The 27,760-nt window shown below is 41.0% G+C and overlaps 1 protein-coding gene across 4 annotated transcripts in view; it reads right to left on the reverse strand.

The window, feature by feature from the left end:
- Positions 1–17,965: 17,965 nt before the first annotated feature.
- The window catches only part of LOC141911504 (deleted in lung and esophageal cancer protein 1-like), a 35,271-nt gene continuing 25,476 nt past the window's right edge, over positions 17,966–27,760 (reverse strand). For all 4 annotated transcript variants that reach the window (XM_074802470.1, XM_074802467.1, XM_074802468.1 and 1 more), the window contains 4 exons: positions 19,394–19,573; positions 18,607–18,760; positions 18,407–18,530; positions 17,966–18,279 (listed from right to left, as the gene is read on the reverse strand). In XM_074802470.1, the coding sequence (XP_074658571.1) occupies positions 18,156–18,279; positions 18,407–18,530; positions 18,607–18,760; positions 19,394–19,573 (582 nt within the window). In that variant the 3' untranslated portion in view covers positions 17,966–18,155. The remainder of the gene's footprint in view (positions 18,280–18,406; positions 18,531–18,606; positions 18,761–19,393; positions 19,574–27,760) is intronic.

The following is a 27,760-nucleotide window of genomic DNA, read 5'->3' on the forward strand; positions in this document are numbered from 1 at the left end:
GGCTTAAAATTCATAGTTTCTGAGATTGTTACCGCTGTAGTCAAAGACAACTGTTAATTGTTACCAGTACGAAGGCTGGTTTCGCTGACCGCTGCAGAATCTCCACACTTTTCGCCTAGCTCGCTTCACGGTCAGAAGATCTATTTCAATTATTGTTGTCAGTATCTACATCTTTATCATATACGTGTTTATTCATACAGGCAGTATATCAGCTATGTCGACAGAGAAGGGAAATACGCGACAGGACGTTTTGGCTAAATGTGCCGGGTTGATACTTCTTGTAGAAGCTGAATTAGCCGATATTTTTGGAAGTTCAACAACGTGTCCATTGACAGTTTGTTTCCCGTAAAATCTTAAATATTCTAAATCTTTAAAAGACTCTTTTCCAAAACACTGGATCTGCGCCTTGGATTTCGACGTATGGCCCAGTTCTCTCAAGCCATTTTTCGGGCTACCACCCCCTCCCCAAAGAAAGAAATCCCCATGCTTATACGTACGGCCATGTCTATTCAGATTATTGGTAAATTTACACGCTTATCTAAAGATTATATAGTAAAACGATTCAGTAAGCAGTTCAAAGTAGTTCACACAATCTAGTGTCACGGTTTCTTAGTTTTGCGCTTTTCTCACGTTTCAAAAAGCATCGTGCGAAGTTATTGGATTTTAATCCCTATTTATATGTCACCGTATTAAGCAAGGCGCACACGAGCGACGATTGATCGCCGGTCGCAGCGATCTGCAATCGTGTGCGATTTTCTGATGCTAGGTAAAACCAGCGACTGTGTGCGCGCCGGCATGCGACTAGCGAGCGACGACGATGAGGCGATTGATCACATGATACCCAAAATGGCGGACATCGATGATGAAACCTTCGCTGCTTTAATGGGAGCATATTTGATTTTGACGCGTCGAAGACGCCGTCGTATTCAATCCAACGCTCGTGAGCCTGAACGCTGAAAATTTTTTCGCCCGGTCGCAGTACTCGGGGCTAGATATATCATACAGGCAAGGCCTCTCTTGCCACATCTCTACTAAAACATCTTCCATTTCTCTTGTCCATGCTTGTGTTTTCGTACTGCTGGGCGTCGCCATCTTGGAAGTACTGCGTGATGTAACAGCGGTCGCTGATTGGCTGAAAAATTATTTTCCGACGCATCGCGTCGCTAGCTGCCGCACACGGAGCGATTGATGAGCGATTCTACTGCGACGTGCGATTTTCGATCGCACAATATCAAACATGTTTGATATTGTGCGATCGGTCGCTTGCGATGAAAACTGAAATCAGTCGCAGTCGCATGACCCCGCAGACGAGCGACGAGTCGCTGCGATTTCCATGCGATTTTTCAGTCGCACTGAAATCGCACGTAAAAATCGCTCGTGTGCGCCGGGCTTTACATGTATATAAAGCCTTTTGTACCTGTTGAGGTAAGAATTTTTAGAGATTCTGATTAAATTGAGGATGAACAAGATTTCATCCCCCAATGTCTATTATATGACACCGAAAGGAATAACGTTTTGAATTCGCTTCGAGATGCCGATCGACAATTTTTCCGAGGATAAACATTTTATTCTATTGATGTCCTACGACAATGATTTTGAGATTTGTAACCTAGGGTCCTTTGGCTCAACTCCAGAACAGGTTAAAGTAGATATGCGGGCTCATCATTTCACCGAGAAAAGAATTACTACGCACTGATCGCTAAACGGTGAAGTGAATTGAAAAATCGGCAATCGGCAATCAGAAACCTGATAGTCGGTGATTTCTCGGGTCGACAATCGGCAATCGACAATCGGGGCCTTTGGAAACTGTTTGGATTGTTGTAAGATCTTCGATTGATCCATGCGTTATACTAAATCTGCGTCGCTTTTTGAACAACATTTGAGCTCCTAACTCACAACCCATGGGTAGGACACTAAACCGACTGTTTATTTATTGAAATCTGCAATTTAATTGATTCGATTTAGGTGGGAAACACTATGACCCAGGAGGCTAGCTTGTTTCAATTTTGATCGTTTCTAATCTATTTTCTTGTATTATCTTTGACTTGGTCATACAACTCTACGATTGTACGTTTATACTCTATAGTTTCTTTCAATCTCTCGTATTTGTTTTCAATATATATGATGTTCCATTCTTCGCATTTGAATGTGCTGCCAATAAAGGTACGTTTACGTGCACCTCTTACGAACTTAAGTGCCTTCATAGCCTACGAATATCCGCAGCATCGACCAATCAAAACTGGAAAAGTCTTCTTTAATTGACTGGATTCGGATCCGTTACGAAATAACATTTTCATTTGGATGGCATTCAAAGATATTTCTAGTTTTGCTGGTAAAAAGATCCTAGTTATCAAGCGGTTATCAAAATCGAGAAAATTGTTCAAATTAAAATTGTCACATTTTCTCATGTGACGGTGACAGAGAGGATAAAACTCCGGTTACAATATTCACGAATCATACTCAGTCGCAGTGATTACACGCCATTTACAAATCTGTGTATCTTCGCACTGGGATCTTTCTCTAGTTCATTGGTAAAATTTAAGTTTTTACAGTGGAGCCTGAAAATCCGTTTACAAGATCAATTACAGAGATTGAGACAAAGTCAAAACTTTTCATCAACCGAATACGCTTGGAAATGTTTAATTCATAGGACTAACTCACACGAAATGGGCAGCCGTGGGACATTTACGCGCTTTTGTGGAAGTACTTTATCTATATTTTTTCTAGCATGTTATAGTGATGATTGTATTTTTGTACTGCACATTTTAGTAAAGAAATAAACTTATATAATAATGATAATTGTCAAGTTCGGACGGAACGCCGGTGGCACGAAGCCTACACGTTATACACTCAGGGCTCGGTCACGAAAAAACCGGGAACCGAGCCCAAACACCCCTGCACTATCCACTAGCATAGTGTTGGCATACACAGCACGGCCCCGGCCATGCGTTATAGACCCCTAGGTGATCGTTAACAGAACGACCCAGTAAAAATTGCAATTAATCGCGAAGGAAATATACATAGAGTCGCGCAATCACGAAGCCAAGAAAAAACTTAAAGCATCGCAACACCGTAACCCACCGTCAAAAATCCGAACCCCGAACCCCACTATAAGACCACCGGAATGATTCATTCCATGATAACGGCCTTCAGCGGGAAAGCGAAAACTCGGACCTCCAACAATATGCTCCAACATCGCCTCGAGCCCCTGGCCCCGCAATGGTGGGACGTATATTTGACAAAAGGACCCAGTTTAACTCCAGAATAGGTCAAAATAGTTCCATCGTGGATGGTTTTCTTAAATGAGGTGAGTGGTCCGGTTTTAAATTGCCGACAGAAACCTGATATTCGACCAGTTTTCACGTCGACAATCGGCAATCAGAAACCTGATTGTCGACAATTTTTTGAGTAGACAATCGGCAATCAGAAACGGCCGATTGTCGACCAGCTTTCTATTCGACAATCGGCAACCATAAACCAGATTGTCGTCCACACAATCAAAATCGCAGCGTAAGAATCCAAGAATTCTTACACTCTTGGAAGAATTCTTACTTTCTTACTCGTACGTCTAGTACATAGATATATAATTTAGTTTTTATAATTTGAATTATATAATGTTTCAAATTTTATTTCATAAATTTATAAAATTGATAAAATAACTTAAAATCAAACTCGTACTGTTTTTTTCAATAAAAAACATATATAAATTATATATTATCACACCCGTACCATTCGTACACTCATACACTTATACACATTCTAAATTCTAACATATTCATATTTTTTAACTAATATATTTCTTATTTTCAGCTAATGTAATTTATATTTTCTACCAATATATTTTATATTTCAACACTGGAAATGTATAAATTATATTCAAATATGTATTTATTTTCATAGTAATATATAAAATCTATCAGATGAATATCATATTCATTACACAGCACTAGAATATGATATTTATCTTTAAAATGATACTAGTTATTGTTTCTAATTGCTAACTGGGTTAAATAATATTTTGAATAGATTCAATAAGAAAAACAATAACTTAAATAATTAAGTTTTAGTTATAGAAACCTATTGTTTTTCTAATGTTTTTCTATTAATTCTTATTAATACTAAATTTCTTTACATTTGACTAAAATAATACTAGAAAAACAATAAACTAACTAACTAAGTATCACTCATATTATTCTAGTACTGCCTAAATATACTACCAATATCATATTTGAATTAATTACTTCTGAGACTTCAATATTTCAGAAATAAAGCGTAATTTGTATAAGGTACGTATTTAATACGTATTAGATACCATTAATACCTATAACCCCTTTTTAATGAAATATTATTTTTACACTATTCTATACATTTTCGCCCAATATATTTTATTTTTTCAACCAATTTAACAGTCTATTTCTTATTTTGATTCATATAATTCATCATTAAGTTCGTGAATATATTTATTATTTCTTAATGTTTTTTTTCATTTTTATACTTTTTATTACAAATTTCACAACACTTAATATTATTCAATCTATCTGATAGATAAAATTTATATTATCTTTCAATTATGTATATTTAATCTTGCAATTATCATAGAAATCCAATAACTGTTTCAAACTATAAACTGAAAATGAAACCATTCCAGAAACCATAATGATTAACTTAATGCGCTCTTGATTACTAATAAAATTTAATAAATTTAATATATTTTCACTCATTTTTATAGTTAAATTTTTGTAGTTAAAATATATAAAATAAATTAAATTAAACGATTCTGTCTTAATCCTCTAAATCATTTTCTAAATTAACTTTTTTATTCTTTTTATTTTTATTATTATTTCCATTTAACTTCTTTAATTTCTTACTTAATATCATATTTTCATTCATTAGATCCTTACTGATATTTTCATAATAAAAGTATAATACGGCCAATATTAAACCTCCAGCAACTAAATAATGTTTCAAATCACTACTTCCGGTTGGAATGAAACCATCCATTTATCTAAGAAAAAAAATGAAAAAATAAAAAAAATATTTACTAGTTTTTGATTTAATATTTTATAACCATTTTTGAAGTATTAAACTTTAAGATGATTAAATCTAATAACAATTAAACAGTTATTCGTTAACTAATTTCACAATATTTTAACTATTATATATTTGAAACATACAGCTTAATCTTATTTCAATATATAATTATTATTCTTTTCATATTTGATATGTTTATTGGTTTGATAATGTTTTGATTTATGTGATTTTTAAATATTTACCTCCGCAATAACAATATATTTTTTCATTAGGATTGAATTTTCTAAAATGTTCATTTTATAACAAAACTGTTATTAAAACTCATTCAAATATAAATATTCAATGTTAAAATATGAATTATTTCTCACACTTTACTCACACTTTTATGTTAAAAAATCTAATTTTAATCAACTCGTTAATTACTCGTTAATTTCACACTTTACTCACACTTTGCTCACATTTTCATGATTAATACAAAAATAATTTATAATTTATTTTAAAATATATGAAATTCATGTAAATAATGTTCATATATATATGAATATTATTAGAGTAATAGGGAATAAGTTGTTTCATATCAAAGGTTGAAGGGGAGAGTGAGCTCGACCCTTCGACCTTTGGTATGAAACAACTTATTCCCTATTACTTATTGCATCTTTTTTCTATTTCATGGTCGACTATCAGGTTTCTGATTGCCGATTGCCGATTTCTCAATTCACTTCACCGTCTATCGATCAGCGCGTAGTAATTCTTTTCTCGGTGAAATGATGAGCCCGCATATCTACCTTAACCTGTTCTGGGGCCAGTTGCTCAAAGTTTGGTTAAAGATAACCGGCCGTTAAATACCATAGTAACAATGAAATTTCAATTGTCACCATATCAACTATCCACTGGTTGCTCTAACCAACCTTTGAGCAACTGGCCCCTGGAGTTGAGCCATTTCGTTTATAAACGAAGAAACGGACACGTCCCCCTGAGTAGGGTAATCGGTCCACCCACGGGGTGTAGTTTGGTCACGGTTTTGGTTTCGAATAATGATGGTTCAAGGCAACCAAGGATGTCGCACGATGTTGGTCTACAATTTACGCACTGACCTGCAGTCCGGTTACACAATGACCCCAACGCAAGACTTGGGCGCGCGATATAGCTAGAAGTCAGTGGGGAAAACAACTAATTATCGATATTCGGCTGATGACAAATCGTGCACAGGGCCAGTAATGTGCATTTACCAGTTTTCAATCAACGACTAGATGTGATCACGTGCTCGAACGAAATGGCTCGGAAAAACAAACTGATATTACTAGAAATTACCGAGAACAATAATCGTTATAACCGTGCGTCAATTATCGTGCGTCATTATAGGTATATGATACATGCATGATATTGGAGGAGTTTAGAAGTATGCGTCTTCATCGGTCTTCATCTCTGTGACGTAACGCGTAGGATTAGCAGATAAAAATACCAATCACACCCAGTCCCCTGATCGTGCGCTGATATGAGCGGGCGTAGGTTTAGCCAGCCCGATTTGGAGCTCATGGACGCATAAACAATATTTACCAACGTACTTTTTCTGTACACGGCCCCGTAGTGAGTAAATGCCGACCTAGAAAAGTAATCCATTAAAAAAAAACTAGAACCATGGAACCAGATCTCGGTTCCTTTCTTCTGCGATAGGGTTTACTTCTAGAGTTACACCGACCATTCGTGAAGCTCGATGTCCGTGTTGTAATGATTATATAAACTCCCAGAGTAAGAATGAACAAGAAGTCTATGGAGCATGAGATTTCGTCGAAAAATCGGAAGTTCCGCCGATGGATTTGATCGATTTCCAAATAACTTTTGTGATACACTTGAATTAATCAATGATACCGGACGGCAATGGTTATAATGAATTCGATCGCAAATTATCGTTTATGCGACAGAGATTATAGGAGAAAATTGTGTTGCGACCATCCAAATACACGTCTAAACTAGCATGATACAAGATACTGCACGATTACACGTCATCACCGATGAGAGCAACATAATACCGATTGTTTTGTTTGTTTATTATTACTACGTTATAATTGGAATGTTTTGCGTAAATAGTATCTCAATATTTCATCTATTTTCTACCTCAACCCACTGAGCGTCAAACATTAACGGGAGCGATATTTCTTTTTCCCAACTTATTAGGGAGAGACCAGAGAAGAATCGTCGACCAAGAACCAGGATTCGAGCACATAAACACTGGATTGGCGAAATGCTTCCTCTTTGATTGGTAAAGATTTAAAAGGCAATGATCGCGCAATAGAAATTTCACGGTACACAAGAATATCGATACCCACCATTTTGTGTGCAAGTTATTTCTGCACAGGTCTGTAAGGAAGTCATATTAGAGTTCGAAAGGTTTCCTAGAAACTGGTACCAATTCAAAGTTTCAATGTACCCTATAAAATCGGAAATGATATCGTTGTAACAAAATGGTCAAAACAATATAATTAGTTTTGTTACAACATAATCATTCCTTAACTTAAGATGACTATTAGAATAAAGTGTAAACGTTGAATGAACGTTTAGGAAATATTTCAGATTCGATTTTCATTCATGGTGGGAGTTTTTATTTCAATAATTGCTTGATGAAGTGTGTATAGTAAAGTTTTAACTCAAAACTGTACGTACTGGATCAGATATTCCAAGACTTATCTATGTTTCTTAAATAAGAGTTAAATGTGACACTAGAATTTGGCAATTGGGTTCCGTCGATCAGCGAATTGCGTAAAAGGGGCTCATTTCCTATTTCTCATTTCACTTTTTACGCTCACGATGAAACGTTTGTCAGAATTAGCATATAATAATTGCACCGAATATTCTGCGAAAATAAATAGACTATTTCACTGACGATGTCGCTGGCCTTTACCCAATGAAGTTAATTAATTTTATCTTTCCAAAGCGGAAAGGTCAGTAATAATCAAGTGAGATCCGTGAGCCGTATATGAAATAAAAAGTATGTAGGCCTTCTCTCCCTGACGCTCTGATTATTTGAATGCGTCGGAAAGATTCTTCCCAACAAACTATGCAGATATTTGAGCTGTGTTGAATTTGACTGATAATTATTCCAGGGTACCGAAATCAGTTATTGTAATTTTGTTTGATGTTACAGCATCAGTTCCACAAACGTGTATCTTTACATGTCGAACATTGAGAATGCGATTCTGGTTAGTATGATATAATTCCGATATTTCGACGATCGTGTGAATCCCGGCTATTTGCTCGTTAAATCTAAAGAACGTCTGCAAGTGCGACCCTTCCCTGTATTTATCCTGAATACTTTTAAATCATACTAGGGGATATACTTGCAACACAGCTTTTGCTCCGAAAACTCTCCCAGATCTTACTATTGAGGTTCGACAGTACCATAAAGCAGGATTAAGTGGGTGAAGTTTGGTTAAAAAGGCGTTACTATTGTAAACTAATTGAAACCGAATATCAGTTAGTCAGAAAATAGCGAACCATTCGATTGTGAACGGCCGCTAGATTTTGGACCAAATTCCAAGATGGCTGTTATACTGCGAAATACGTAAGGCCGAATATTATAGTGCGTTCCATTGTAAGATCCGACCACTAGTCGACTACTTCAGAAAACCAAAGTTTGCCCTAGGTGAAAATCGATCGACTATTAGCGGATAAGTGAAACCGAATGTCATTATAGTTCGAAAATGGTCACGCAATATTGTGTGCGGTCATTCTAGTTCAGACGTGGTTCATAGTTTCGGGCACTGGGGGAAATTTACATGATAACATATGTATACGTATAATAACTATAGTGCGTCGATGAACACTAGTCAACTATCCACGAAATGCCGATGTTAATTTAACAACACTAAATGTCCATGATAATTGTTGTATACATTTCATCTATATTCTAAATTCCTTTAATGTTTAAATGTTTACGTGTAATAGCTCTTTGTTTCTTGAGACAGTTTGTCTGTGTCTAACGCGTTAATTGTTGTTTGTCTCACTGTCATGTCACTACTCGTCACCTTTGTTTTTGTATCATTTTCCAAGTCTCCACCTGTCTCGTATCTCAATGTATATAAATAGTTTGTGTGTAAAAATAAATCAGTTCCAGTTTCGGTATTCCAAATTGATAGTTCGCTCGTTACTCTTTCGCTCTGTTCCGGATTTCTGACGTCGACCTTTCTTCGAGAATAGGACAGAATATAGCTTTGCTAATTTAACTCGCTGATCCTGAAAAATGATAGTGGTTAGAATCCTGCAGTTTTAAAGAGGAAAGGATGTTTACGTTGAACGGATAGTTTTACTGGAAGGCTTGTGGACTGTAAACCTGTTCGGTTGAGGGTCTGATGATGCTCACATGCAGTGAATATCCTAATATCAAATTTCAAGCACCAATCACATCCATAAATGCGTATGATGCAAATACGCATTTAGCCATTTATTTACAATATTGTTATCAATACGGCAGTCATACGAGAATGGAACCTCGCCCAATCGCGAGTGCAGTAGACAGTTAAACTGTCATTTACATGAACTGAATACACCCTACGCAAACTCACTTCGCAACCAAATCCAAACGGTATTGAATTCCCTCTTGACAGCCGTCACCGTTGGTGTCAGCAAAGAATTTGTACGCCTCGGTGATTATCTGAACTTGTCCCCGTCTCGTCTCTGATTACTGATCAGAATTTTAATAGCCGAATGCATTAATATTTAAACAGAATCCCTGAGGGGTTTTCGTTAAAAATTGCTCATTAAAAATTGAAGATTGCCTTTGAAATGCTTTTGTTTCTAATGTATATGGAATGAAAGGTGATGGTTTAATAGATCGAGCATATAGAACTGAGCTTATAGAATAGAAATGATGGTACTCCGTATTTACACCAAATTCCCCCATCACTAAAAGTCTGGCTCTGAACGGTTCAGTTACCGACCCCGAATTGTCCCACCAGGTCAGAATTTCGCATTCACAGGCATGTTCGGAGAAGAGAAGGGAATCTAATGTTTCTAATCTGAGGAAAAAGACACCTGATGTTTGTGTCTTCTAAGAATAATTTCAAACTCTCAAACCGTGCCACACGCAAACGTGAAAATACAGCGTGGGGGAAAATTGGGGATTCTGATCCAGTCCCCTCTTAACACGTCCACCGCCCAGAGCTGCCTTTAACAACACACACAAATCCAAAAAAAATCTAAAAACTACTTAAAGCTAACCAAAACGGAACCCAAAACACTAAAAATCTATCTTTCATCCAGCTGTAGATAACTATTTAGATTTTTAACACGACGTAACTTTCTTCTTGACTAGTGCTCTTAGTGCTCTGTATTTCTTACAACGGTAGAAAATAAAGGCACGCAAATGACAATAGATAATAGAACATAGAAAAACTTTGCCGTAGATATACTGTAAATTATGACATCATTTTGACACGCCACACCATTTACTTGAAACTATCTTTAACGTGTCAAATGTTTCCTTAAACTATTTCCCGTTTTGACAAAATAGTTCGACGGTTCGACGCGCCAAAACTAAAAAACAGTTTCAGGCGGCAAGAATGCTAGCGTGGATATAGGCCTGCTGTTGAAACCGAATATAATTTTTCACCTGTTGTCAACATGAAAGCTCCCATTGTCCTTCGGACAGGAAAACAATCAAAGGCTTCGGATATTCAGTCATGCAAATCAATGTTGTCTTTTCATTCACTAAATAGTCATTCATAGGCCTATAACGCGTCAAATTTGATGTGACGCAGGCATACTCTTTCATTCTATTCCGTTGCAGGTGATGCATGTACAAGCGTATGCCTGCGGGATGCTTCGAAACCCAAACCCGATGAACATCAGTTTGTTAAGGGGCTGTCCATAAAAGAAGCCTATAAAAACCCTCTCCCATTGTCCTTCGGACAGGAAAACAATCAAAGGCTTCGAATATTCAGTCATGCAAATCAATGTTGTCTTTTCATTCACTTAATCATTTACATGTATTATACATTCTGGACTACAGTTTCCAGGCCACAAATGATACCATTCTCAAAATCCCTGAAAATGACCAAGCAGACAGGTATTTATCCTTATCTATTAAAAAAACATGATTCTTTGGAAATATTGACTAGGCGGGAAGCATTTTTATTTTCAATGAAAATATATGGGCTCAACCTATGTTTGTTTTTTCTTAAAGACTAATATACCCAGCTTTTACAAGTAAAATGTGTCGTAAAAAGGTCAACCGAAAATCACTACAAATACTCCCACTGAATGAAAACATTGTCAAAAATATCTTTTACAGTTTTCAACATGCCTTGAATATCATATTGATTTATTGGCATGAAGGGAGCGCTTGTAAAAACGACTGTGGAATTTCCCGTAAAATGGACCAATCGCCGAACATTTCAGCAAGCAAGGAAGTATTTCGCAAATTGATGTATGACTTGAGCGAAGTCCACAGTACTGACTTTACTATGCCCAGTAATAAAGTCACAAAGCACCTTGTTCGAGGTATTTTTGTGTGAACTGGTATATACTCACGCATATAAGGGGATTCAAGCAGATGGATATGGAGCAATATCATTACGTTGGTGCTACGATAGCAATACAATGGACTGAAGAATTAGTCGCACCTACGAGCAATTATCTCAATCGTTGAGATGATTGCTCGTTGGTCGCACACACGCAAGTGTCGATTGTCTGTTCGGTCACCAAGAAGTGAGTTGCATTTCGCTCGCTGGTAAAATCAGTTGAATCTTACTGTAGATGCACCTAACGATATGCGAAGATTCACATTCTGGAGAACCAGGACCGACTTCCCATTATGATTAAATAAATGGTTTTCAACGCCGTCAAAACAATCACCATTCATCTTGATTTAGCATTACATCAAAGCAAGTTGCACAGTCGTGACTATAAGTATGGTATCAAATCTTGGAACAGGTATGAAGTTACCCCATTTCTATCGACCCATATATATTAGTATTGCCTGAACGATATAACTTAGCTGTGCCATGGATGTATAAACTAGATTATAGTTTGTACGTCCATGGTTTTACATGCTTGATCATCGGCATGGCATACGTGGCGACATTTTCAAATCGAGTGAATTACGTATCTATTGATACAGAGAGATAGCAAGGCGAGGAGCGGACGTTTTTGTTTATATCGGTCTCTCAGAAGTGGTGGTGGCGAATCCGTATAACTTTTTCTTCGATCGTATGTTACAAGAGGATATCAAAGGTCATCAGTTAAATGAACCATACTGTCGCGTTAATTAAACTATTGCGACTGTCGTAAAAGAAGACTTTAAACGACCGGTTTACGGTACATGTCGTTAATTGCCTAGTTACTCAGGTAATATCCGGTTCAATTATCGTTTAGTTGCAGCAATGCGCCGCAGACGGAATTTTCCGAAAAAAGACTTTCTCCTTGATCCCGAATTCACCCGATCTTTTCGCTTGCTTGAATTAAACTGAATTCAACCTACACTAGTTCTTATTCGTATTACGGTGTCTGTTTGAACGTATAACTATGATTATATGGACCTTCTTTACTTAACTAAACCAAACCAATGTCAACTCAACGAGGGAAATCAATATTAACGTTAACATTAAGTACATGTAACACAAATTAGATCCCTAATGAACATATCCAGTCCCCTCCCTCCATAACCTATAATAATACTAATAATAATAATACTAATAATAATAATAATAATAATATGATAATACAGCACGGGTATCTTATCATCAATGTCAGATCAAGCTACTCGACGATAAAAAATCAGAAATGTATTAATCATAACGGCAACGTACGATATCGACACCGAATACGAGAATAACATAACCAAATACCAAAATAGGAACAGTTGACGAGTTTTTTAAGAGGCCGTCATCGAACAGTAAGACCGTGACTTTCCTCGACAATTTATTTGCATTTTGTCGAAGCATGAATTAAGCGACTTTAAGACTTCCATAAACATTCTGTCGTAGGTTGAAAAGACATTTTGTGGATTTACGTGTTTTAACGATTACAAAATTCACTGCATACTGAAATACATGTAGTTTACTTTAAAATTGTAAAGGCAACAGATCGATTGGAGGATTCAAATTCTGTGCGTCGTCAAACGTTAATTTCATAAACCCAAGTGACACATCTGAATCGTCGAAAAACAGACTCATAACAGAATATGATCTGGAGCAACAGGTTTCCGGGCGCGTGTACCTAGTTCTTAAACCACATTCGTGGTATCCGTAACGATAGTAAACCTGTCTCCAAGAAAATCTCGCCTTTTTAACGTTTCTTCACGCATAGGAAGACTGTTCCCTTCTTTATATCCGGACACATTTCTGAATGATTAGAATCGTTATCGATATGAAATGCTCGATAGAAAATATAACTTAGAAGTGAAAATCGATGTCGCTCAGTTTTACGACATTGTACCCGAATTCACACGAGAATCGCTCTAATTCCGTAGGAGGATGTAAAATAAGTGGCATTCGTTCGTATAAAACAAACGTTAAATCTAATACACAATAAAAAATGTCTAGGGTTTAAAAACAGGCAGCATAGTTATTAAAATTAAAGAAATCAGCAAAATGCGGAGGTTGACACTAGAGACTATGTTGGTAAAATAAATCTTTTCAACTGCTTGTGGGTTCTAAAATGTGCCAACCCATGATTTGGTGATTTTGGTAATAGGTTAAAATGAAATTGATTTTATAGAAATAAACATTTCTATTATATAGTATAGGATCATTCATTTATTACGTACGCATAAAATTTGAATTGTTCAACCCCCCCTTCCCTTGTGTACGCAAAATCGGCCATTTTTTCATATACATTAATCATTACAGTACGCTGACCCTTCCCCTCCCACCGTTGTATTGACAACAGCCCCAGGGACGTCACACGCATGAAAATTAAACAATCGTCTCATTGGACACGCGAAAGGCCATGGGTCAACTCCAGAATAGGTCAATATAGTTCCATCGTAAAGGGTTTTCTTTAATGAAGTGAGCGGTTCGGTTTCAAATTGCCGACCTTATTTTACTTGTCGACAATTCCAACGATTTCAAATTACTGACCAATTCTAATTGTCGACAATTCCGACGATTTCAAATTGTTGAAGGGAAGATACATTTTCAAGCAAAGACACGGCCCCTCGATCCCACCATCCACTTTGAATCTATAATCTACGGACACACCCGGCCCCTCGATTCCAGCCACTTCATATAGAGGTAATCTACGGAAAAACACAGCCCCTTTAGGGTAATCCACACACACACCCCCTCGATCCCTGCAGCCACTTTATATAAGGGTAATACACGCAAACACACAGCCCCTCGATCCCAACCACTTCATTTAAGGGTAATACACGCAAACACACAGCCCCTCGATCCCAGCCACTTTATCTAAGGGTAATACACGCAAACACACAGCCCCTCGATCCCAGCCACTTTATATCAGGGTAAATCTAAATCGACGATCTAAATATAAGGGTAATCCACGCACACACACAGCCCTCGATCCCAGCCACTTCATTTAAGGGTAATACACGCACACACACAGCCCCTCGATCCCAGCCACTTTATTTAAGGGTAATACACGCAAACACACAGCCCCTCGATCCCAGCCACTTTATTTAAGGGTAATACACGCAAACACACAGCCCCTCGATCCCAGCCACTTTATCTAAGGGTAATACACGCAAACACACAGCCCCTCGATCCCAGCCACTTTATTTAAGGGTAATACACGCAAACACACAGCCCCTCGATCCCAGCCACTTTATATCAGGGTAAATCTAAATCGACGATCTAAATATAAGGGTAATCCACGCACACACACAGCCCTCGATCCCAGCCACTTCATTTAAGGGTAATACACGCACACACACAGCCCCTCGATCCCAGCCACTTTATTTAAGGGTAATACACGCAAACACACAGCCCCTCGATCCCAGCCACTTTATTTAAGGGTAATACACGCAAACACACAGCCCCTCGATCCCAGCCACTTTATTTAAGGGTAATACACGCAAACACACAGCCCCTCGATCCCAGCCACTTTATTTAAGGGTAATACACGCAAACACACAGCCCCTCGATCCCAGCCACTTTATTTAAGGGTAATACACGCAAACACACAGCCCCTCGATCCCAGCCACTTTATTTAAGGGTAATACACGCGCACACACACACGGTCCCTCGATCCCAGCCACTTTATATCAGGGTAAATCTAAATCGTCGGAATTGTCGACAAGTAAAACAGGGCGGCTACGCTCATTGATTTCCCTACTCGCGGAAGAATACGTGTTATGTACTCAGCCTGGATGGATCTACTTTTACCTGTTCTGGAGTTCGAACCGTCTTGGAAATGGGGTGGCATACATAACTGAATTCATTGTTGGCTTGGGAAAGGAAATCACAATGGCGTCGTACATTTGGCCCTACTTGTTTGGTACTTCCGACTCGGTGTCTACCACGCATCAAAATCAAGCTCGTATAGCAGCAGACAGAACAGCAACTAAGCCTTACTTCATATGTTTTACGTACAGTGATGGCGGTTACGAAGAACACGTTTTTCCAGTGATAAATATGTGTTTACTTGGCCGACAAAATGAGAGGTCATGCAGTTTGAATGCGAGATTAGTTTACTTCGAATTTGATAGAAACGGCCGCGAAATTCGGAGGCGATACAAACTACTTGCGGAGACAAGCGGTAAAAGAAGCGAAAACGAGAATGAGACTTTCCCAATCTACGACAAACTCCTGACTGCTGTCGTCAATGATTGTGGTAAATCTCGATATCTCGGGCCATCGCTTAACGCGAACGACAAACGACCTCTTGTAAACTACACCCTCCGGTGTTTTCATTTCTACATACAACATCTAGTAATCAGAAGAACCTGGCCGCCACATGGGCTACGTACAAGCGGCGAAGAGAATATAAGTCATTTCAAAAAGTCCACGCGCATAAAATCGAGTCGACGATTTTGTCGTAAGCATCGGAAAGTGGAAACTAAAAAATCAAACAGTGATGAAATGCTTCGACGTCGAACAGGCAGTGGCACATACATCCCCGTAACAGAAAATGTTTCGAAACTAGTTTCTCTAGAAAGATTTGAATTCCAAAAATGTCGGGAAAGTGTAGTCGGGGCAGTTTTAAAAGATCCGCAGTTTCGTTTAGATATTGTGATCGAACGTCAGTCAGACGACTCTCCGGAATTACGCGCATTGAAGTCTGACTTCGTCGGTCATGCGTTAGAGATATTTTTCTTTCCCTGGTCACAAGTGCGCGTATCTTGGGTAGAATCGATCGGTCCCGAAGTCGCTCGAACTTTCACCTGCTACGATGCGTTTACAATTGATCACGGCAACATCTTCGACGCCAAGGCCGTTTTGACGTCGTCCGTCGACGCAAGTGGTTTACTACGTCACGGGAACATGTGCTTCTACGAAATCATAGCTTCCACGTTAGAATTACGCCGCGAACAACTATTGGTGATACAAATGTCTGAATAGCGAAACAATCTGACTGGCGATCGACATTTTTCGACACAAAATACCGTACTGCAATAATTGATTTTAAACTAAGGTACACCGTACGTACCTTGACAGAATATACAATTCGGTAGTTGTATTTTCATCTTTGAATAAAAAACTAGTTTACACCCTTTAAGATATTTTTTTTCTTATTTTTCATACGCATCCATATTGCTATTATGAATTCTACCTTCTGGTCTCACTACTTCCATCAAATTTGTCAATGTTGCCTACAACAATTCACCCAGTTTATGGTAGGCCTAGTTGGATCCGATGATATTTGTGGCACCAAAGGTACCACGGTAAGTGGTTTTTTGGTACTTCCTAAACACGATTGAAATGACGCGCACCCGACACTTGACTTCAACGGTATGCAGTGCGAGTCATGTGGTCTCCATTGTGACCAACCAACCCAGGCCAAAAACTGAATTCAAAGCCAGGCTCAAACGATATTTGAATTTTCACTCTGATTTGATTCGTTGTCATAAATGATAGAGTTGTTACCCGATAAATTCATCCAGGAATGAAGCTTCATTGAAAATCACTGATACGTACCTTAAGGCAACAGAACCAGTCATCCAAGAAATGTCAAATTGGTCAAAGCCAAATCGAACTTTAATTATGAATAAAGTCGCAGACTGGGGATATACCATACGTTGAAACTTAAACGATTATATTCCAAATCTTAAGTACTAAAATAATTACCGGCCTTCATTTTGGACACATAATTCAGAGTGTAACCATCAGCCATTGGCATTGCCTTGCAGTATCATTGTCTATTTAGCTGAAATGCCATTACTATCTCGTCTCTAAGATCCAAATGAGGGTTTTTGAAAGCTAAGTTGGCGATTATAAATCTATGTACTATTTGTTGTGAAGTTTCGAAAATAAAAGATGGTAAAGATTCGTGGGTGTGTAACGTATGGTTTGTTTCAATCGGTGACTCTTTTCAAGTGCAAGTCGGTCAAATGACCAATAAGACTGGTTTTGTTCCCTTTATGCATCAGTGATTTTTCATGAAAGTTTAACAGTACCGTATGAATGAAATATCCAATTGCTTCACTTTAAAGAAATATATGAAATGAGTGACATTTTTTCGGGAAACCCTAGGCCTTGGAGATCTACCACTAAGCATGTCATGTTGACAATGTTATGGTCTCTAACCTCATGGATCTCTAGAGACATTTAGCATCGTTTGAACTTAAGGCCAAAAATTATCCTTCGTAACGAGACTTCAGATGTTCTACACATGCACGGTATATGACTTATGGTAATAACACGACTTTTCTGTTTTTTGAAGCTCGTGTTTTTACCAGATCCCACAATTATAGACCGACGCTTGAAAACCAATTTCTTTTTAGAAATTAACGTTTAATTGAAATAATATACCATTAGCCTAACAAACATCTCAAAAATTTCATAAATAAATTATCACACATTCTCTCAAATAACAACTAAGACTGAAAACATTTTCAGAAAATTGCCTTATTTAGAAACTCATTCGTTACAAGCGGTTACACGATGTAGAAAGTTATCCATACGTTTGTTAGAGATTTCAATTTCTCTAGTCTCTCACTCGTCGAGTTTTAATTAATGATTAACTAAGGCTTCGTGTTTTCCGTCGTAAGACCCGCGACCTTGAACTACGAGTTTGACGGGACTTTCACCTAGCATTCCTCGAATAACGAACGTACTAGAATAATCTTCGTTATGTCTAAAAAATAAGAATATCACACGATAGGAACCATTGGAATCTAAAAAACAATTCACGCGAAAAGTTCATTGTGAAGCAAATAAAAGTATGATTTGTGCAAATAATTAGTCGATAATGAAGTACTTACTTTGCAGTGAAATATATCTTGATCAAGACATTACTGTTTGAAACGTGTGTGATGTAGGCATCCAGTAGACCACTACTGGGAATGAGTCTAAATGTCTCGGGTGTACATGTATCGCTCATTACTTCTGTAATTAGTTAATTAATGAGCGTTATTTCATGATACCAATTATAACCATTTCTTTTCTGCCATTTAAAACTGACCGACAGTTGTCGTCCAATAGCTGTTGGATGAAGTGCGGTTTGACAATTCCACTTCAAGCGAACGTTCCTGTCCAACTAGACACGTTCCAAAATCCAAATGTGATTTCGTCAGTTGCAAACTAGGTATCGTCAATAATGCCTCTAATGGAACGATCTGTGAATACAAAAATAGAAATTAATATAAAACTTCATAAAACATTCAAATATTGTCAAAACTAGGGGTTCAGGGAAATCATGAGCAGTTTTTGAAAATGGCCCATAGAATCGATTTGAATTGAATTATTGTGTGTATCGTAGAAGATAGGGATTGTCTGACAATCATTCCAAACGTTCCTTCGCCTGCCCTCATGACACTGTATCACCTTAAAACTCAGTACTGGCACTAGATATATCAAAATCAATATTGAGATTATGACGAGGTGCATCTTTTATTTGATTACGACAAAATGTTTCGTCCTTCAAGCCTTCATCATTTGAGAAATAAATTCGACGGTTGCAGCAACAATACCTTGTTGATAAGGAGACATTAATGTTTAATGTCTTGAAGGCCAAAACGTTTTGTAGTAATCATATAAAAGATTCACCTCCTCACATCTCTATATTCATTTTAATACATCTTAGCGGAGGCGAAGGGAACAAGATAATTATCACATCATCAAACTGGCACTAGATATTCGACTTTGGATGAATCGTGTTAGAAATTTTGGAAATACAGTTCTCACGAGGAAAAGAATGCTGGGCATAATTTTCGTTATTTGGCCATTGAAAAAAACTTATATAACAGTACCTGCTCAGTGCCGTTGTTAAATTTAATTTCTAGATTCTGTTTAAACTGTAACTGACGACATCCATCATCACCAGCTCTCAGCAGAGATACACCTTCAACCTCAGCTTCGTTGTGTTCTTCAGATTCCAATAATTCTACATACTTCAGTAAATCTAACGTCATATAGAAACCAAGCTCGACCTGTGAATAAGAATTGATGATTAAAAATTAAACTAGGGGTCTAGGGATACCATGGTAGCTCGAAATGCCCAACAATCAAATTACAATGTTCAATGTCCCTGGTGAACATATGAAAAAACAATGACCTTGAAACTCACCAAAATCATAGAACATGTCATGAGCTACAGCCTCGCATTTGATAGCGGTTACAGAATATCAACATGTAACAATATAAACAGACAATTTGTACATATAATTTAATATCTAACTCCCCTGGTATTGATGTATTAGATGCATGGTTACTGTGAGTACTCAGTACAACTGGAAGTTGTCATGATGTGGTATTATGTGGCATTGTTTATGAATACTATGGCTATTGAATAAGAGTTCAATTCTCATCCGTGCAAATCAACTGTGTTTTGTACGCCATCTCCTGATTCTAAGGACATCCTCAACATGGTGGCAGCGGTATTCAAGGACTGCACATTCTAAATTCAACGGTGAGCTATTGATTGATTGATTGAATGATGAAAAATGGCTGAAAACGTAGACGTGTCACTAAGGCCATCGCTGGGTGTGTTTTGCTCACCGCCGCAGCTGAATCTAGCAGACGGCGATGTCGCAGATAATTTCAGAAGATGGAAACGTCAAATGGAGATTTACCCGAGTATTGCAGTGGCACCGGGTATGAGTGACGAAACGAAGGTAGCGATTATATTGCACTGTGCTGAGCCGAAGGTAATCGAGATTTATGATCAAGTTCAGTGGAACGAGGACCATGATGATAAAAAGTCGGACAAGCTGCTTGAGAAATTGGAGAAGTAGCTTACTATGACGCAGGAAAAGATCTTGTGCTACAAGCCGATAGTTTGCGTACTGGGATGGGCGATGTATTACTCCAAGATGGTCGACCGATCGAGTATGCGTCACGTACGCTGACCAGTTCGAAGTGAAACTGGGCGCAGATAGCATATCGAGCGAAATTAGACAAATGACAGATACGCGTGAACCATGCCAAGATCTGAGGCCGCAGAACCAGCGAGAAACGTTGTGACAGCATCCCGATGGAAGCGAACCATTCGAAAAGATTGCCTATGACTTTTTCGAGATCGAGGGGTCCAACTACCTTGTTACAGTAGATTATTTCTCGAGCTGGATAGAAATTGCATATGCCTACTACGAAATGTGTATCAGTCCTCAAACAGCAATTTGAGCGTTATGGGATTCCGAAGCAAATCGTGACCGATCCGGGTAATCAGTTCACTAGTCGTGAATGCAAGGAATTCTTGCACGTATGGAGAATTAACCATATTGAAGCGTCTCCATTTCACCATAGTGCGAATGGCAAAGCCGAAACCGCTGTAAAAACAATCAGACATCTGATCATTAAATCGATGAAAAGTGGTACCGATTTGCTACAGGCTCTACTAGAGCGCTGCAATACACCACGTCAGGATACCGGTTTGAGCCCGGCCGAACTGATGCTCGGAGGTAATGCGCTCATTCATCCCGATGCAAAACCACGCGAAACGCCTGACAGATGTTTGTCGAAAAATTACAATTTTTGGAACTAAAATTTGTATTTCCGAGTAGTACTTACCCTTTCCTATGGTTTTTGCCAATATTTTCTAAATTTGGATTTATCGCCAATGGTTTTTCTATACGACCCGGCCCTGCGGTATTGCATTTAGCCACCGGCGAAATCCGCCATCTTTTTTCGTCATAGCAGACCAAAAAAAAAAACAGCTATGCGGGGCAGGTGGGCGGGATTCCCACCATAGGAAAGGGTAAGTACTACTCGGAAATACAAATTTTAGTTCCAAAAATTGTAATATTTCCATCGAGTACTGTACCCTTTCCTATGGTTTTTGCTAGACTAGCCTAGCACAAGGATGGTGGGAAAGGTAGATAGAAAAACCACCGCTCAAACGCAAGGTAAGAGGGAAAAAGAGAGCACTTACCCAAGCACGGAATGGAGCACTGTAGCACAGGGAAGACCGGTTGGCCACAGTGAGTCCGTCCAGCTCAGGAGCCCCCCCAGAATTTTGCGAAATTAATACTTGCAGATATGAGCCCAAACTATGTACAAGGATACACCCCCTGTGATCCTGATAATGCTACATAAATATTCTACACTAAAGGGTCCGATCGGAAAGAACGGACACCTTGAGCCATGACAACAGGACCAAGTGAAGCTAATGAGCCTAACTGGCCTGAAACATCCCGTAAATAAAATGACGTGAATGTCGACGGTGAATTCCAAAAGGCGGCCCGACAGACTTCCTCCAACGGAGCACCCGAAAAGGCTGCGCAGGAAGTAGCCATAGACCTCACTTGATGAGAAACGACTCCCTCCGAGGAAAGATTCTCCTTCAATAAAATGTCCTTGATCATTGAAGAGACCCATCGGGCTACTGTGTCCCGCGAAATATCACCCTTTAGGTGATCCAGCAGCGGAATAAATAACCGCTCCCGTGAACCCCTCCGTGAAGCAGAGCGATCTAAATAGAAACACAACGCCCGCACAGGACATAAAGTCCTGTCCGGGATGCCCGGTTCCACTCGATGTTTTAGGGCTTCAATTCGCCATTGACGCCCAACCGAGCCTGGTCGTTGGTTCTTTGCCAAAAATTCCAAAGCAGGCCGCAGCGAAACAAATTCATTCGCTGGCCCAAAGACAATGTGACCTTGTCGGACTGAAAGCGCATGAATCTCAGAGCGACGGGCCGAGCAAGCCAAGAACAGCAAAAATACAGTCTTTTTTGACAAATTTGCAAAAGACGCTGCCGAAAGAGGTTCAAATGGAGCCTCCATTAACTTCTTCAAAATTACAGACAGATCCCATGGTGGAACTGTCCTTGTTACCCGAGGCCGGGAAATAGAAAACCCAGCAACCAGCTGGGAGATCCCCTGCTACATTTGGCCATCCAGAAGCACGCAATGTATGAGAAATCGCGGAGCGGTAACCTTTAATAGTTATGACCTGTAAACCTTTTGCTACAAATAGGTGCAGTAAAAAATCTGCCAATTGAGCTACAGAGGGTGAGCATGGATCAATTTCCCCTGCAGCACACCAATCCGCAAAATGACTCCATTTGGCATCGTAAATGGTACTTGTTGATGGCCGCTTAGATCCTGCGATAAAGGAGGCAGCCTGTTCTGAAAAGCCTGAAGCTGACAAGGATCGCTGGACAATGGCCAGGCGAGCAGATTTAACCACTGGCTGTTTGGATGATGCCGAAAGATCCCCTGAGACAGAAGCGATGGGAAATTCGGAAGAATCCTGGGGTTGTCGCACAGTAGGTTGAGAAGTGGTAGGAACCATTTCTGAGCCGGCCAACATGGTGCTACCAGAACTATGTTGCAATTGACTGATCTCTCTATTTGATCCAGTAGGCGCGGCAGGACTGGTGTGGGCGGGAACGCATACGCATGCATCCCCGACCAGTCCAGAGAGAAGGCATCGACCCCCCACGCTTCCGCGTCTGGAAACGGGGACACAAACAGAGGACACCTCCGATTGAACCGGGTGGCAAACAGATCCAGCAGCGGATTGCCAAAAATGCCCCGAACCCGATCGGCTACTTCTTGGTGGAGAACCCATTCTGTCGCAATAGCCTGACCTCGACGAGACAGAGCATCGGCCATCACGTTCCTTTTCCCTGCTAAATGTGCCACAGTCAGGGACACGCCCTTTGTCTGGCACCAAAGAAGAATTTTGGCCGACAGACCTGTGAGGGTTTCTGAGTGAGTGCCCCCTTGGTTCTGAAGGTAAGCCCTCACTGTTGAATTGTCTGTGGCTAACCAAACGTGGTGGCCCTCCACTCTCCTGTGAAAGAACTTCAGGGCCTTCCACACGGCCAGCATTTCTAGGAAATTTATGTGGTTGGTGGCCTCGTAGCGAGACCATTTCCCGGCTTTGACTCGGTTCTCCAGATGTGCCCCCCAACCTTGGTGACTGGCATCCGTGAATACACGAACTGGAGCCTCTAACGGGGCTAGTGACACCCCGAGCCGAAGATTCGTAGTGGCCGCCCACCACTGAAGATCCGAACTTAGATCGGTTGGAGGTACGGGAATCAAGGCCTCCCAGTTGCCCTTCGACTGAGACCAGAAGACCTTCCAATATTGTTGCAAGCGCCTGCTTCTGAGGCGGCCTAAGGGCACCACCAGACCCATGGAGCTGATGGAGCCTAGAAGCCGTGACCAGTAACGAGCTGTTCTCGGGGTTGTGGACACTCCCGCTACAGCTTCTTGAAGTTTGGCCACTCGAACCATAGACGGAAAGACTTTGCCGATTCGGAGATCGAAGTCCATGCCGAGATAAGTGAACTGTTGGGCCGGCGTCAACTGAGATTTTTCCCTGTTTACGCGGAACCCTAGCTGATGGACTAAGTCCAAGACTGAGGTCATTGCCTCCCGACATTCCTGAGCCGAATTCGCGACTATTAACCAGTCGTCGAGGTAAACGAACAGTCGAACACCCCTTGACTGAAGTACCTTCTGAACTGACTTGACCAACTTGGTGAAAACCCACGGGGCCGTACTGAGGCCAAATGGAAGAGACCTGAATTGGAACTGGCGGCCTTTCCACTTTATCCTGAGAAATCGCCGAGATTTTGGGTGAATTGGAACCTGAAAGTAAGCATCCTTCAGGTCCAATGAAGCCGCCCATTGACCCGGACGGAGCCCTTGAATCACGTCCTTGGGCTTGGTCATCCGGAACCTTGGAATGTCTAGGTGCCGATTGAGGGATGACAGATCTATCACTGTCCGTTGACCCCCTGTGGCCTTTGGTACCATGAATATTCGAGAAAACCAGCCGGGAGAAGTTTCGTTGCAAACTGGTTCTATCGCTCCCTTCTCTGCCAGTTCCTTGAGAGCCGGAGAGATTAAGGCCTCCTGACCTGGTTTTGGCCGCATGTCGGGAGGTGACCTCATCAGGCGCGGTCGCCTTAGGAAACGGAGACGGTAGCCCCGAGAGACGACCCGGGAGGGCCAACCGTCTCCAAAGAGGTCGGACCAGTGGGTTGCTGCCTGCTGCAGACAACCTCCCACTGGTCCCAAGAATTCATTTCGAGTTTTTCCGAAAGGAAGAGCCCCTTTTTGGAGCCTTCCCCTTGCCTCGATACGAACCGGAACTGTTACGACCGGACGAGGCTTGACACGATTGTTGAAGTTGCGCGCTAGTTCTCCAACCGGCATCCGAAGCCGCCTGAGAAAGCGCTGAAGTTTGAGATGGTCCTGTTTGCATCCGTGCCGAACCTTGCGCCGCCGGCGTCGGACCAGAACGCTTTTTCCACGGAGTTCGGGGGTTGGACTTGGCCTGAACCTCCCGAATCTTCCTCAGCTCTGCGGAAACCGGAGCGCACCAACCGGAGAAGAGACGTGAAGACATCCCCAATGGGGCTCTCAGCAAAGCATTGGACACCATATCCGGTAGACGAGTTTTGGCACTGGAGTCCATCACTGACTGACGGGAGGCTAACACCAGATTAGCCTGACCCCGAACCGACAACGGAATTACATGCGAAACAGACCGAGCCAAAGATTGGATAATCCGGTCCATTCCCTCCAGTTTTAGGGCAACTGACTCTGGGTCGGAGCCCGCATGAACGGCGGCGTGAGTCTCGCGAAGCTCACCCGTCAACACCTTAAGTGCCATATCTTGAAACGAACCAACCCTGGAAAGATTGTCCAGGATTGACGTCATGGCCACCAAACCGGACTTAGGCAAACGAATACCCGACTGTGCTGTAACAGTATCCGAGCTGATCAAAGTATAATCAGCATCCAGGCAGTTATGACTGTGATCCACAGCACCTGGAGTTGCGTAATACGCCGAGCGAAATGCGCCTAAAGGTGGATCGGTTGAACTAAAATATTTCCCAGATTTCATACCCCGTTCTGGAGGGGGTAATGAAAAAGTTCCAGGCCGACATTCACCCCATAATTGCGTATCCAATCGAGCCCATTCTCTTGAAACCGCTGACGATTCCCGTAAAACGTTAAGATCGGAGTCCGGAGGGCGATAAGCTTCCATCGACCAGAGGAGCTGCTGTGGGCTTAGCGCGAGTTGCCCCGTGCTTGACAAAGAACTCACTTATCATCGCTCTAAATGGCATGTCCCCCGCTGGTTCGGATAAAACTGAACGGGACGGAGATACATTGCGAGCCAGGGAAGCCCCCATCGTCTGGGGCAACCCACAATTGCTTGCGACAGGAACGACCCCAGAAGGAATTGCCGCCTCTGGGACCGGATCCTCATTGAAATCAGTCAGAATTCCGAAAAACTGAGTGGGCTGGTGAACTTCTAACCGGACAATCAGGAATAGGCTTACCTGTTGTAGAAGTTGCAGCGACTTGTTGCGACGAAGATAACAAGTTTAAAATTTTCTCCTCAAATACATGGAAATCCTTCTGAGTCAGGTATTTTCCAGTATCCCGACGATCATGCCGACTTCGGTGACGGTCCCTCGAACGGGATCGCGACCTACTAGAAGAATCGCTTTCATCGCTAACCGACGTCGACCAACGATGAGAAGACCGACGGCGAAACTTCCGACAATAACGATCGTAGTCCCTCTCGCGATCAAACCTTGATCTGCGAGAAGGAGATCTTGCTCGTTTATTACGCTCACGGCGTCTAAATCTAGTGGGAGAGCGAGCTCTATCCCCGGAGCGACGATCAGAATCAGACGATGAACGTACCGGATGTTTTGAACCGGACGTCTGGACCGGACCGGTGGCCGAACCGGACCCATGCCCGACCCGGACCGGACCGGTACCGACCGAACCGGTGCGGGCCGTTTGCGACTACCGCGGCGCGCGCTCGGTTCCGAACATGTAGTCTGAACCGGCCGAACCGGTGAACGACCAGAGACCGGTGAATGACCGGAGACCGGTGCCGGTGAACGACCAGAGACCGGTGAATGACCGGAGACCGGTGCCGGTGAACCAGCGTTCCTCCCCGGTGAACGGAGTTGGGAAGCCGATCGTACCTGAACGACCGGCGACCGCTCCGCTTTACGATAAGAAACAGGATTAGAAACGTCGGTTGGCACATCGGCCGAAACCGACGAATCCCTGCTAACTCGACGACGATCTCTTAGTTTAAGAGCCTTATCGGCCCGAAACCAAAGGTCCTCGGACCACACGACGCAAATATTGCAAGGATTGCTCCTTGCACATATTTGACCGGATTTGCGCCTGCACGACGCACATGAATCGTGGTTGTCCCAGGCGCCAAACAAATGCCCGCATCCCTCCCCGCCACGATGCTGACCCTTAGGAGGGGGTGGCATAATTATCCTGTTACAAATCAAAACAATTCAATTCAATTCAATCAAATTATATTTGTAAATAAAATTCTTACGGAAAAAAAGAAATCAGGGATAACCCCCAAACCGAACGGACTCACCGTTACGAGAGTGAAAACTCCCTAATATCCTAATTCCCAGATTTTTACGGCGAAAAAATCCAACGCGTTCTACTGCGAGAACGCCAAGAAAAAAGATGTCGGATTTCGCCGGTGGCTAAATGCAATACCGCAGGGCCGGGTCGTATAGAAAAACCATTGGCGATAAATCCAAATTTAGAAAATATTGGCATAAACCATAGGAAAGGGTACAGTACTCGATGGAAATACATCAGAGGCAAAAGGGATCCGTACAAAGGTGCGTTAATCGAAGAATGCTGGATTTACGGAAACTAATGACTGGAGAACGTGTTTATTTCGAACATTACGAGAAACGACCGTGGATAAAAGGCGATGTTGTCGATATCCTGGGAATTCATGGGGATAAGGCCTTTTTTTTAAAATTAGTTGGAGTACGGATTTTTTTGGGGGAAAGTGGAAGGGCAAAGGGAAAAAAAAATTTTTTTTTTAAACCAGTGCCAGGATCTTCGAAGGGCAAAGGACAAAATATAAAAAATAAATTTTCTTTTTGTTTGTTTCGATTTTGTACTTATTTTAGGAAAGGCAAAAAATGTTTTTGCATAAATTTTCTAAAGGATTAGAAATAAAAAAATAATTTTCTTACATTTCAAGCGCCTTTCACATTGATTTTCCTATTTAAATGACTGTTCGAAAGAAATTAAGTTATAGGGATGCAATTTGTAAGGTACAAGTAGATTCGGTTCCGATTAGAGAAATGAGCCGAATCGTGGACCCAAGACAGAGCCTCGATACCACGCCAGCCACTTTAC

This window comes from Tubulanus polymorphus, chromosome 10 (genome assembly GCF_964204645.1).
Source record: "Tubulanus polymorphus chromosome 10, tnTubPoly1.2, whole genome shotgun sequence".
Classification (NCBI taxonomy): domain Eukaryota; kingdom Metazoa; phylum Nemertea; class Palaeonemertea; order Tubulaniformes; family Tubulanidae; genus Tubulanus; species Tubulanus polymorphus.